Consider the following 13111-nt stretch of genomic DNA (forward strand, 5'->3'; position numbering starts at 1 on the left):
TTAGATATGGGGCAACCCAGCCAGATGAGTGGGGCATAAATAAAATTATTAGTATTGTTGTTGTTGAAAGCCTGTCTGCTTCTTAGGGGAAAAAAGAACGCATATTCTGACATGGAACTCTCAGTTAGATCGCCAACGTCATACTTTTTACAATGGGAAAACAAGGAAGATTTAGATGCCCCAGTGCATGTATATTTAGCAGGAGTTCTGGCTGACTTGAATGAATTATTTTAGAGAACAGGGTATTTATTACAAGAGATTTATTATCAAGGATCCTCAATGGAATAACAACTGGATTGCGAAATAGAGCAGTTTTGTGCAGGATTATTTTGAACCAGCATTATGAGAAACAATCTGAATGTGCAGCCTTGGCAATAAGAATCTAAAGTGGGTTTTCAGGGAAAAACTCTAGTTACTATCTTCATAAAATGACCCCAGGAGTACCACACCCCAAACAAAAGCCCTGGAGAACGTTGCCCTGAGCTGGGACTGCAAAGAGCACAGGAGAACGTTTTAGTGACATTGTTGTGTCAGGCTTTCATAAAGGAGCTGTTCCATCTCTTGTTCACTGGTAGGCATGTCCAACAGGCAGGTTGTGATCTACCGGTAGATCACTGGACATCCGTGGTAGATCACTGGTAGATCATTGGCTCCCCGCAAAGAAGCCATACAACTGTGGCTCCCCTAAAAAAAGCTCAACATTTCACCTCCTCGCTGAAAAAATTCAACAACTTTGACCTGAACCCCCCAAAAGGGGGCAGATCACTGCCAGTTTTTAACTCTGTGAGTAGATCACAGTCTCTTGGGAGTTGGCCACCCCTGTTCTATGGGATCTATAAAAATTGTTTTTCAGGCTCTGTGCTCCACTGGTAGCATCTTCAGGGTTTTTTCTTTCTAATACTGAGATGCTCCATCATTGTTGGAGAAGATGTGCCTCAGCCTTCAAGAACTTGTTCCCTCCATATTTTGGGGATGACAACTGTGGCTGTGCTTGCCAGGCCTGGTGGGATAATAGAATATAAGAACCTATCAAGTATGGCTGTGCTTGATGGGACTTTATGGGAGTTGTAGTCCAAAACGTCTGGAGGATACCAGGTTTGTGAAGGCTGGTTTAGCTGGACTATTAGCACCATCCAGCAGAACACAGGAGGTGGAGTGGGAGCACAGAGTTAACCTCCCAGCACCAGCACTTACCAGGACATGGTAGGGTAGGGTGATAGTGAAATCAGAGCTACAGGGACCATCACTCAGGTAAGCAGCAATGACACTTGATTCTGAAGTGTTTGTTACAGGATCCATCCCTTGGCTTTCCAGAGCCATTGAACTCTCCCCGTGGGCCACCAAAACTTCTGGGCTCACCCTTGACTCCAACTATTTGCCACATTATTATTATTATTATTATTAGCAAGGAGGGCCCAATCTGTGCCATGCTAGCTAGCTGGCATAGCTGGCATCCAACTATTAGGGAGTCAGAAATGTTCAGTAACAGTCTATTGCATAGCTTTGCCCAACCTGAGCAAGAAACAGCCTAGCTTCTTTTCAGTTTTTTATTATATAAGAAACCCTTCTTTGTAAGAAACAAAAAAATGATCAAACATCCTGTGAATCAGCAAGGTTATAATTTGCAATTACTTCAGCCTTCAGAAATATGTCTGCGAGCAGCTGAGATCAGTTTGTTCTCTCTCATCTCAGTGATTTCTGCATTCCTCTGAGAGATACATGATTAAATCTACATGATTTAGAGCTCTAATTCTTGTGGTTTTCGGTAGAAGGTTGAAAGACATGATTGTAAAACATGCTATTGACTGGTGGTAAATTCTGCAGAAATGAAAATGTATTTTCTGACATTCTGACATATGAAGGGCCTTCCTATCACACATGAGATGGGCATTCTGGAAAAGCCCCTTGGCTGGCCAGAGGCTGTTTTTACCTCTGCACAATAGGAAAACATGGCAATCCAAATGATTATTTTTTTTCATATAGAAAAGTGATTATTCAGAAGACTACTATGCCTCTTATTTTTGAATGTTTGGTAATTTGCTGTAGGAAAGGATCATCCAAGTCTTCAATATGGGTTGGAGGTTTATAGCAGGCACCCACAATAAGGTCACTGTTACTTCCCTCTCCTACAATTTTTGCCCATATACTCTCAATCTGCCTTCCATGCTGCAAGTTCCATGCTGTTCTTCATAAGTGTACTCATCCTTTACGCATAATGCTCCTACTCCTCCCTTCCTGTTTGGTCTATTCCTGGAGATTGTTAGCCACTTTGAGATTCCTTAGGGTAGTGATAAAGCAGGATATCAAATCCAAACTCTCCTCCTCCTCCTCCTCCTCCTCCTCCTCCTCCTCCTCCTCCTCCTCTCCTTCTTTAGAATAGATTATGACTCTCAATTTTTACATTCGTATCATGAGTCTCATCCTACCAGGTTTCAGCAATGCCTTTCAGGATCATATTTGTCATCCTGTATCAAGAGCTTAAGTTCATCTTGCTTGTTTCCTATAGGCTGTGCAGTATTATAGAGACAACTCAAATCATGAGTCATTCTCTCTAGCTGCTTCCTTCTTGTAGTTTCCTGCCCTTTGGCAGGTTTCTGAAGCACAACCTTAGTTTCCTGTGCATCAGTTGAAGCTATTATCCCCAGTACTGGGTGTTCTGTCTTTTGTAATCTTGTCTCCCTTTCTCTCAGGATTTAGTTTAAAGCTCTCCTGATCAGGTTCATGTAACTCTTAGCAAACTCATTCTTTCCAGCCGCTATGAGCTATTACCCATCCTTCGCCAGAAGTCCTTCCTCAAGGGAACAGAGGCCATGGTCCAAGAAGCCAAACCTTTCTAAATGATACTGGGGAAACTAATGTAATTTTCAGTGCATGATACAGAGTCCTGTTTGAGTTCTCCATGACCATGACAGGGGAAGCTGCCAAAAGCCTCCTCTGAATGGCTGCAGGCAGACAGAGCTCCTAGGGCATGGGCTGGCAAAGAAAGCAGGTAAACCATCATGTGGTTTTGGAATACAGCTCCCATAATCTCAGGTCATTGGCCATGCTGGCTTGGGTTGACTGGAGTTGGAGTCCATCAACATCTTGAAAGCCCGAAGTTCCCTATCCTTGCCTTAAGTAATATTCATGCAGTCTCTTTGTGGTGTTTGCCTTCTAGTATTTTCTAGAACTTAAAGCAGCATGGTCCCTCAATTAACAACTGTATTGTGGCATGAGTTTATAGGCAAGAGCTTATTTCATCCCAAGATGCATCTGGTATACTCACTACAAGCAGGCAACTTGTATAATGGTTGAAGTAGTTATATTCCTTCCATATATTTGATTAGTAAGTATATATCTTTTGTTTGTTTTGTGTCATACACAGCTTTGTTTTTTTAAATCTATAGAGGACTAAAATGTTGAACTTAAACACAACTTGAAATATATATAAATATTTTTTTAAATTTATTTCTATCCTTCAGATAAATCTCTGCCACCTTATTTGAATAAGTCAGTTCCAAGAGAACTGATGTACCAGATAATAACAAAACTCTTTAATATGGATTAGGTGCATGTAAAATAACAATGTCAGAACAAACTGCTGTAGTAATGAAATTACATTAAGCACTCATCCTGAACAAAATATTGTAGAAATGTTAGACTGTGTTTGTGGGTAATAGTAAAATTCTTTCTTTTCTTCTATTAGCGTTAATATTATATTTTTCTCTCTGGGGTTGTCGATTCAGTATGCAACACTTTTGCAGCACATATTATGTCTACTCAGAAGTCAGCAATATTTGATTCAGTAATACTGACTTCTGGGCAATGTATGAATAGATTACTGCTTTAATAATGTTGTCAAACTGCCTCACAACTCAGTTTGCCACTTTGGTATGAAACCACCACCACTTCTCCCTTGGATGTCATATGTATGCTAAATGTCCCAGCATATATATATTTAAATGCTTTTAGCATATAAAATGCCCTTTACTGCAAATTAGGGCTGCCTTATCATTGACAGACAACATTCTCCAAAATGAGTAACAAAAAACAAGCAGCCCTCCAGATCTGCCCTGCCTCTAGTCAGCTTGGCATGGGCCCTTTTCTCTGCAAGAAAAATTCCCTCTTTTGGCTTCTTGACCACTCTTGTTAGGGTTGTTTTGCTAGGTTTTTGCCTCTTCATTGTCCTTATTTGTTCGTCTTGTTGCCTCACCCCCCATTCTTCACTGAAATAAATAAATGAATAAAAATCCCTGGGTGCACATCCTAACAATATGTGCTGCACACACCTATTACTGTTTGGGAAGCCATGTACACACAACAAGTCACAATTCGCAGCCTGTTGTTTCTTGTGAAATACTGTGTTTTGATGCATTTTCCCTGCCCCCAAATAGCTTCATTCCAAATTGGGAACTGCCCGTCTGGTCTCCGCCCACTAGGGTGGTCATATAGCAGGGGACTTTGGTACAAATCAAGACATGCTGACGTGCAAATGCCATTTGAAATGCTGTACTGTGAAAAAGAAGAAATTCTCTGCATTTTAAACTGGTACACAGCCTATGTATTCTCAAAGCTGGGTTTGAAGGAGGGGGTTTCCCCCACTAGGTATGGATGAGCTAAGCAAAGTGTCTATGAAAGGAACGAGAGAGAGAGAGAGAGAGAGAGAGAGAGAGAGAGAGAGAGAGAGAGAGAGAGACTGAAGTTTGAGTTACCAGTAGATACAGAGAAAAGGGAAGGGAAGTGAGTTGTAGGATTGCCATTTGTCCAGTGTAGTAGTGGTTAAAAGTGGTAAACTCGTAATCTGGTGAACAGGGTTCGCGTCTCCGCTCCTCCACATGCAGCTGCTGGGTGACCTTGGGCCAGTCACACTTCTTTGAAGTCTCTCAGCCCCACTCGGTTCACAGAGTGTTTGTTGTGGGGGAGGAAGGGAAAGGAGATTGTTAGCCGCTTTGAGACTCCTTAGGGTGGTGATAAAGTGGGATATCAAATCCAAATGCCACCTCCTCCTCCTCTTTCTTCTTCTTTTTCCAGGACAAGTCCCCCTTTTCATGGGTAGAGTCGTCATAGTGATCCATAGTTAAAAGTAGAAATCAGCAAATGTGTCCTCTTTTTTGCTCTTCAAAATATGGCAACCTTATTAGGGCTGTGTTAGCATCTTGGAGACTGTCTGTATTTGAAGAACTGGTGTGAGGCAGCAAATCTTCCTGTCTATTAGAATGTTTAAGCTGTCTCTGCTGAACTTGCATGCTTTTAAATAAACCAAAATACTACACGATCCTCCACTGATCTTCTTCTAATGGAAACTAGGGCTGCAATCCTAATCGCACTAACCTGGTAATAAATCCCACTGGATTCAATAGGACTACCTTCCGAGTACACATGGGTTAGGGTTGTTCACATTTCTCAATCAGCAAGTAAGGCAAATGTTTAAGTAAACACATGACTCCAAATTCCTAGCGACAGTTCCAGGAGAAAAGAAAAGAAAAGAAAAGAAAAGAAAAGAAAAGAAAAGAAAAGAAAAGAAAAGAAAGATAATTTGACAATAGCTACAACCTTGGTATATTCCTTGTTACAATCAGGAGGACTAATGAGAATCTGGCTATGGTTCCAGAAATGCCTTTTCAAGTATATGCCAGGTATTCTGTGCCTGAGCCCCCTGAGTATGTCTTGGCACTGAGATTTCTTACTGATTTGGGTTTATGGCACCATCAGCTTTCCTCATACATGCCAAGACCCAGTAGCTCTTCTTGGCTCCATTTCAGAGCCTAGAATGTCGATTTAGGTTTTGTGTGCAGATTGCCAAACTTTAGAGGCATTTTAGATGAACAATCCAATAACACCAGACTGATTCTAGAATGAACAGTTGTTTTTCAAGGTAAAGGAAGCTGCTAGCCCTAGTTTGGACAACAATCCTTGTTATCATTTACACTTTGGGGGACGGTAATCAGCTTCTTATCTTCTCTTTCATTGCAGGTTCGTTCCTATACCTCAGTACATCAGAAAGCACGAACTTCCTCATTTTGAGCCCTTGGCTGAAAAGCACTAGTGAAGACTGCACTGTGCAAGTGGCTGTCTACAGATACTTCCAGCAAAGTGGGGAGTATGTCGCTCAGGTTATCCATGCCAATGAAAGCCACAACAAAATCCCTTTGATACCGAGCAGAGAAAAGCACGGGTAGGTCCAACATAAATACTATATAATATTTTAATATGCATAACACTTGAATTTAGCTTTAAGAGGATTAGGGTGTTTTTTAAAGGAATTAAGAATTGGAATCTGTAGGAGTGGGAGCATCTGTAGACTGTTTCCTAGCTCCACCTTTCATTGTGCAAATGCTTCAGCTTAGGTGGATTAAGTGGGAGAAGGAATGCTGCTGCAACAATAAAATAACTTCCATTCTGTCAGTTGTAGTTCAAATTGGGCTTTTATGATTATGCCAGCTGTTCTTAATATCTTTCAGTGCGCTCATACTTACTCCCACCACCCACTCTTTAGATCCAAGCCTTCTTTCAGATAATTCACTTTCCTTTTTATCCATGCCTATATTGTGATTATTTCTGATTAGCAGTGGTAATTCTTTCACATTGTTCTGCTGGTTGCTTTCCTGTCTGAAATCTTAATCATCAAACAATAGCACGAGAAATGTACAAATGTTGCAAATTGCCATTCAAGTGTTTGTGCTGTCTTCAGCAATTGTGTAAGTGATATAGTACATTGATTTGAATTAACCTGCCCAGGTGTCTCCTTTCATGATGGACAGCCCAGTATTTCCAGTGTTGTCTGGGTTGGAGTCCCAGGGAAACCTCTTTCCACCAGCCACAACACAGGAGGACTCCAGAAGATATGAATGCACTTTGGTCTCTATCCATATCAGTGTGGTTCCCACTGCCCCTTTCTGCTCCCCACGTATGTAAGCTGGGTGTGTTCATGGGAACCATGTTTGTGCAAGGTGTTTAGATCATGTGAAGCACCTGCATGCATAAAGCTTAAAGAGTGAGGACTGCTGTGGACGAGTGTTTAGAAATAGCAACCAGTGTGAAAATTGTCAGACTGGTCTTGTGTCGACTGCATTGGCTTCCAATTTGTTCCTGACCACAATTCAAGGTGCTGGTTCTTACTGATAAAGCCCTAGATGATTTGGTGCCAAACTATCTGAAAGAGCTTCTCCCATGTGAGCCTGCACAAATTTTTTCATCTTCACCAGAGGCCTGTATGTACAACCAAGAGAGGCTAGGTTGGTGAGTACCTGGGGCAAGGCCTTCTCTACAGAAGCATCCTGAGTGTGAAACTCTCCATCTTTGCCTAGTGCTAGATGACTCCATCTTTGCCTAGTGCTAGATGAGCTGTTTTGTTTCATCTGGTTTTGATGGTTTTTTAAAATTCTGCTGTCTGATTTTGTTCCTTTTTTATAAAGTGTTTTTTATTCTTGTACTGTTTTCCTTATTGCATGTTACCTTGGCACCTTTGAAGGCAGAAAGCTGATTCATAATGCTTTTCATAAATAAATAAATAAATAAATAAATAAATAAATTCATAATGCTTTTCATAAATAATTAAAGAAAGCCTCCTTTCAGACCTTCAGTGCATGGAGGTCAGGGCTGGGCCACTGGGATGCAGTGTTGTTGAAGGAAGGACACGATCCCATCTCTTCCATTTGCTCCACAAGGTTACAGGAAGCCGCCCTACTCTGAATCAGACCATTGATCCATCTAGCTCAGTATTGCATACACTGACAACAGGTGGGATTATTTCCTAGCCCTACTGGGCGATGCTGGGGAGTAGTATGGTAAATTACTGCATTTCTTACCAGCCCTTCAGCAATCGTTCCCAGGGTGGGTTGCAGCATACACAAACACAATCAAAACAGCAAAAACTAAAGCCCAGCAACTAGAGGTGATGAGGCGAAGCAGCCTCATATCTCATGGGGAATCTTTTCACATTGTACTAGGAGAGTGACATCATTTGCCCTATACCATCCCAAGATATGAATTTAGCCAGGATTTGTCCCACATTTTAGAAATCAGTCACAGCAGTTTGCACGATGTGTCTCTTGTCAACAAATTACATTCAGGAAGTGCTGCCTGATGTGGTCTGCCATCTTTTGGTGTTTGATGGGCTCACCCATCCCACTGACATTCCATGAAAAAAGTTTTAAATCTCTCCTAGACTCACCCATCTCCATTGGGAGGTATCATGGTTGAGTCCTGTATAGCAGCAGTGGGGAAAATCTGGGCTACACATCCAACTAGGCCTGGCTGGGGGGTCATAATCTGGCCTGTGATGCTGTTTTTGCCAAGCCATGCCCACCTAACCCAAACCTGACATCTTTTATGTCAGGCATGGAGCAGATAAAGATGCAGTTGGAAAGGAACTACTGTATTGGGGGCTTTAAAACACACTCCTGATTTGTTCCTTTGCAAATGCGGCTTGTATTCAGCACCAGATACAATCCTCGCTAGGATTAGTTCCCAATTGGATTGGACCTGGGGGCTTCTGTATGCAAAGCAGATGCTTCAGCACAGAGCTGCAGCGTTTCACATAGGTCCAAGAAGACATACCATACATATATCTATGGAAGTGTGAAAACTATGTAAACAAAGAGCCTCTTAATCTCAGAATTGTGGGTTCAAGTACCACATGGAGCAAAAGGTTCCTGCAATACAGGGACTTGGACTAGATGATCTTTGTGGTTCCTTCCAGCTCTACAATTCTGTGATTCATGTGTTAAACGAAACAAAAACAAACTAAAGGAGATCCAAACTAAGGGGGTTGCATTTTATCCCACTCCTAATGAAAAGTTTTGCTTTAGCATCAGGCTGGATAACCCAATAAAGGAAGCTCCCCTTCTCCTTTCCTGGTCCCTGGATAGTAGCTGACTGGAGAGAAAGTACAGCTGTAAGACCAAAGGGGAACTTAAGTGTGCAGCCCAACAACGATCTGTACAGTGTCCTCTGTTGGCACAGTGCCTGAAGTTTATGTCCTGTTAGTACAATATGCAGATTGGCCCTGAGAGACACAGGAGCTCTTTCACCTCTTACTACTTAATAGCCTGATATCTTTAAAAGGTAGTAGTAAATAGCATTGACAAAGTCTATCCCTCTGGGACAAGGCTTAATTTTTCTTTTAAGTGCTCTGCAGGGAAAAAGAAACCCCATAAGGACAGTTTTCCTCATCATACTGATGCAGTGATGGTAAAAGCTACATCTGATGAATACTGGCTCATTTGCAATCTCTTAAAAGGGACAGGAATATTGTCCTGAATGGAGTGTAGCAAACCTTGTCAATATCCTGATATCCATGTTATCCCCCAGTGAAAGGTTTGGGTGCAAACTGTAGCTCTACCTTGATGTCTGATAATAATAATAATAATAATAATAATAATAATAATAATAATAATAATAATGTGTCCTTTTACACAAATCTTACTCCAAGATCTGGAAAATTAGTCGCCTTTTTCTAAGGATATGTTATACTGAACCATATCTGTTCTGAAGTGTAAAGAAATCAGAAAGTCATCTGTCAGTCTAGTTCATGTATAAAAACATTAATTCAGCCTCCTGATGGGCTCCTAATCAATGAAGGGTTTTATTTCTGCCAGCATATTTTTTAAAAAAGTATTAGGTTGTATGTATCAAGAAGAATGCTCAGGTTTTCTATCAAGTGAAAGCGTTTTGCTGTTTCTGGGCTCTGGCCAGCTGAAATATCCCCTTCCAGTTGTGTAATTAAGATTAATTGCCAGTGATGTCTCAATTTGTCAGACTCTCTGTGTGTTCTCTTAGATTGTGGTTAGCAGCAAAACAGCAGGGGCACAGTTGAGCAAACTCATTCTGGATGCTTTTAAAGTAATGTTTTTTGTTCAATTTAGAATTCAATTTGAATATATGTTCAATATAAATTCCTGGTGTTCTGATTACCAAGTTTACCTTCATGGCTACAGAATACACACTGCGAACAATAATTCAAACCAGTCATCATATATTTTTGTTTTGTTTAACATGGCAGGCTGCAGAGATAATGATTATAGCAGTAAGCCATGCTGGCTTATTCTTGTATGGGAAGACACAGCTGATTAACTGATTGGAGGGTGTGTGTGTCACTAAACATGGATACTAGGTACAAACAAAGTAGTAAAAACTGAATTCGGAGGGGAAATCTATGTCTGATGCTAAACATATCATATGGAGTTGTGTGAATATTTTTTAAAACAAAAACAAGTATCAGGAGCTGGTGTTTCTATCAGGATTAGGACCTATCCTGGTTAGACTATCTTACCCAGCACATTGAAAAGGGCTTCTGAAGACCCCTGCAGATAATTAAAAGGGGGGGGGAGGCATTGTGATGTCAGTTGATTGAGCTGCCTACCTGTCAAACATGGCCAACAATTGGTGGGGTAGATAACCATCCGTCCTGCGGCTGAGATCCAGTTCTCCACCTGTAGTGTAGTGGGAGGCAGATTTCTACCCTTCCCCACGGCAGTCCTGATGAACATTGTTCCACACACCTCCCCCCAGCTGCTATTAGCCCCCCAGCTGAAGCTTCCATTGACACCACTTAGGCCAACATCCTGAATCATAAGACCCATCAAGCCCATCTTGTTTTCCTGGATCTTTCCCACATTTTGAAAATGCAGATGTTGAAGGTAAAGAAAACAGACCAATTTTCCAAAACAGAAATTTTGCCTGCTCAGTGGTGAGCTCCCCACCCCAAAAAAAGGCCTAAATACTCTCACTTGCCCACTTGTGAGTAGTGCTAAATGGAGCATTGGTGGTGGAAAGTGCCAATTTTGGCCAGGTGCAGGGAGGCAGATCAGTCCACAAATGTTTGCTTGGTTTGCTAGCAAGCTTCTTTCTGCACTTGCCACTTCATTAAATCTTAACTCTGGACTACAGACTACAACCTCTGAGTTGGACATTGGGAACACTGTTGACCAATGTCAGTGTTTCCAATGTCCAACTCAGAGGTTGTAGTCTGTAGTCCAGAAGGTGTTTCTCAAGGCCTTTAGTATTATGGGATTCAAATGCCCAGCTGCATGAAGAGAATCCCCTTTCTGCCTTCCATGAGCTGGGATTTCACTCAAACGAATGATTGGTTGCCACAGTGGGGAGGGGGTATCACTCTCTTCTCCTCAACCACTTATTAAAGTTGAACACTGCTTTGCATGGATGTTAAATTTGGCAGATAAATGACTATCCCTTTGACTACACCAGCTGATGATCTAAGCAGGTGTCAAGTGTCCATTATCCGTCCCCACAGTTATTTACAGGACAGAAAAATGAATGGCCTTCTAGCATGCATAATGAGGATTTTGCTGCCTTTTTTCTGGAGTATAAATTTTGATTGATTGGGGCTGTTCCCCTTGCATAAAGCCCTCTTCATGTGAAGTGCTGCCTCTGTGTGAAAATACTTTGGTCTTTGGGATACAGTGTCCATGAGAAACTATAAATAATTTAATAGAGAATGGGCAGCCTTCAAAGAGAATTCTTAATGTGACTATGGAAATGAGCAGCTGAGACATCAGTGTACATTAGGTTTTTTGATTTCTTTAAATGTTCTGGAGATGTATCTCCAATGAAACGAACTTTTACAAAGCTGAGGGAGGGGTTGATATCCAAAGAACTGTAGCCCATGCCTAAAATAATAGCCCATGCTATTATTTTAATGTATGGTCAGGTCATCTCTGAAACATTGTGGCCACGTCTAGAGCCATGCTCATGCAACGTTTTTAGAAAGATATTGACAACTGAAACATGTCTTTTTAGGACTATCTACTATGACCCCATTATCTTGTTCCTGGTCAGTCAGCTCCAGTTCAGACCCCATTAGTGTATACAGTGGTACCTCTGATTACAAACTTAATTCGTTCCAGAGGTCCATTCTTAACCTGAGGTACCATTTTAGCTAATGGGGCCTCCTGCTGCCACCGCACAATTTCTGTTCTCATCCTGAGGTAAAGTTCTTAACCTGAGGTTAGCAGAGTCTGTAACCTCAAGTGTTCGTAACCTGAGGTGTTTGTAACCTGAGGTACCACTGTATGTGAAATTAAAACAAATTGCAATCACAGGTAGCATTATTACCGTGGATCAAGGATGGCTTATCACTACTAATTAAGTTAGCAAAATAAAGGATTCTTTCTGCTTGCCGGATGACTGAAAAGCAAGCTGTGTTCTCTGAGGATTCAAGATGTTTAGAGGGGAAATAGCCCATGTGGACAGTTTTGGACAAATAAAACAACTTTTTGACTATTTTCACTTATCATTCCCCCCTCAGCTGATTTGCACAGATAAGATGAGCAAGGATCAGAGGCAGACAACATCGTGGGTGTGATTCTGTGGATGTGTGGTGCTCTGTGGTGAGGGTGTGTGGTTGTCTGTGTGACTGGGCCTGCTCACTAGTGAAATGTGGCTCCCAAAATATTTCCACTAGGGTAATGCAGCTCTTGGCCTGCAAAGATTCCCCACTGCTGGATTACAAAATTCTGCTGGCTTAATACTCATTCTAGTTTTTGCCTCAATGAACTTTACTTGTCCTTGTCCTAGAACCATTTGTATAAAATCCTTTGCCAACCTGGTGCCCTCCATTGTGACAGATGGGAATTGTAGTTCATAACATCCGGAGGGCACCAGGTTGATAAAGGCTGGTGTAGAGAATATGTTGCCAAGGCTCTTAATCCTTCTCCTGCTTACTCTGGGTACATGAAAGCTGGCTGGTCTCCAGCCTGTGGCTGTGTGTTCCATCCCATCCCATGGGCAGATTTAGCATCCCTAACCTAGACAACAGTTCAAATATCTAATCGCCTACTTCTCACCTGTCCTGGCAGGTTGGCTCATTTCTTGCTATCAGTATTCTTTGGCCCTGTAAGATCCAGACTTATGAATACAAGCCAGTTCTCTTTGTAGCAGAAAGAGAGAATAAAAGGGTTTCAGGTACTTGCACTGAAACCTGAACTGAGAACATGAGGCTTTGGGGTAGTGTTAGTCTATTTTCATTTGCGCATGAGTCTGGTTAGCAGAAGAGATGAACATTCTCAAATCCCACTAATTTCTAAAGGGAAGAGGTGGCTACTTGACACCTCTGACAATCAGGTTCCATAATGGAAGCAGAAAATGTGTTTCACTGAAATTAATGCACTTG

The 13111-nt window shown here is 41.6% G+C and overlaps 1 protein-coding gene across 1 annotated transcript in view; it reads left to right on the forward strand.

The window, feature by feature from the left end:
- ALK (ALK receptor tyrosine kinase) overlaps window positions 1-13111 on the forward strand; it is a 587955-nt gene that overhangs the window by 257204 nt on the left and 317640 nt on the right. Inside the window, exon 4 of the mRNA XM_081903661.1 lies at window positions 5953-6154. Within this exon, the coding sequence (XP_081759787.1) occupies window positions 5953-6154 (202 nt within the window). The remainder of the gene's footprint in view (window positions 1-5952; window positions 6155-13111) is intronic.

The sequence above is a fragment of the Podarcis melisellensis genome (genome assembly GCF_964234715.1).
Source record: "Podarcis melisellensis genome assembly, chromosome: 3".
Taxonomy (NCBI): domain Eukaryota; kingdom Metazoa; phylum Chordata; class Lepidosauria; order Squamata; family Lacertidae; genus Podarcis; species Podarcis melisellensis.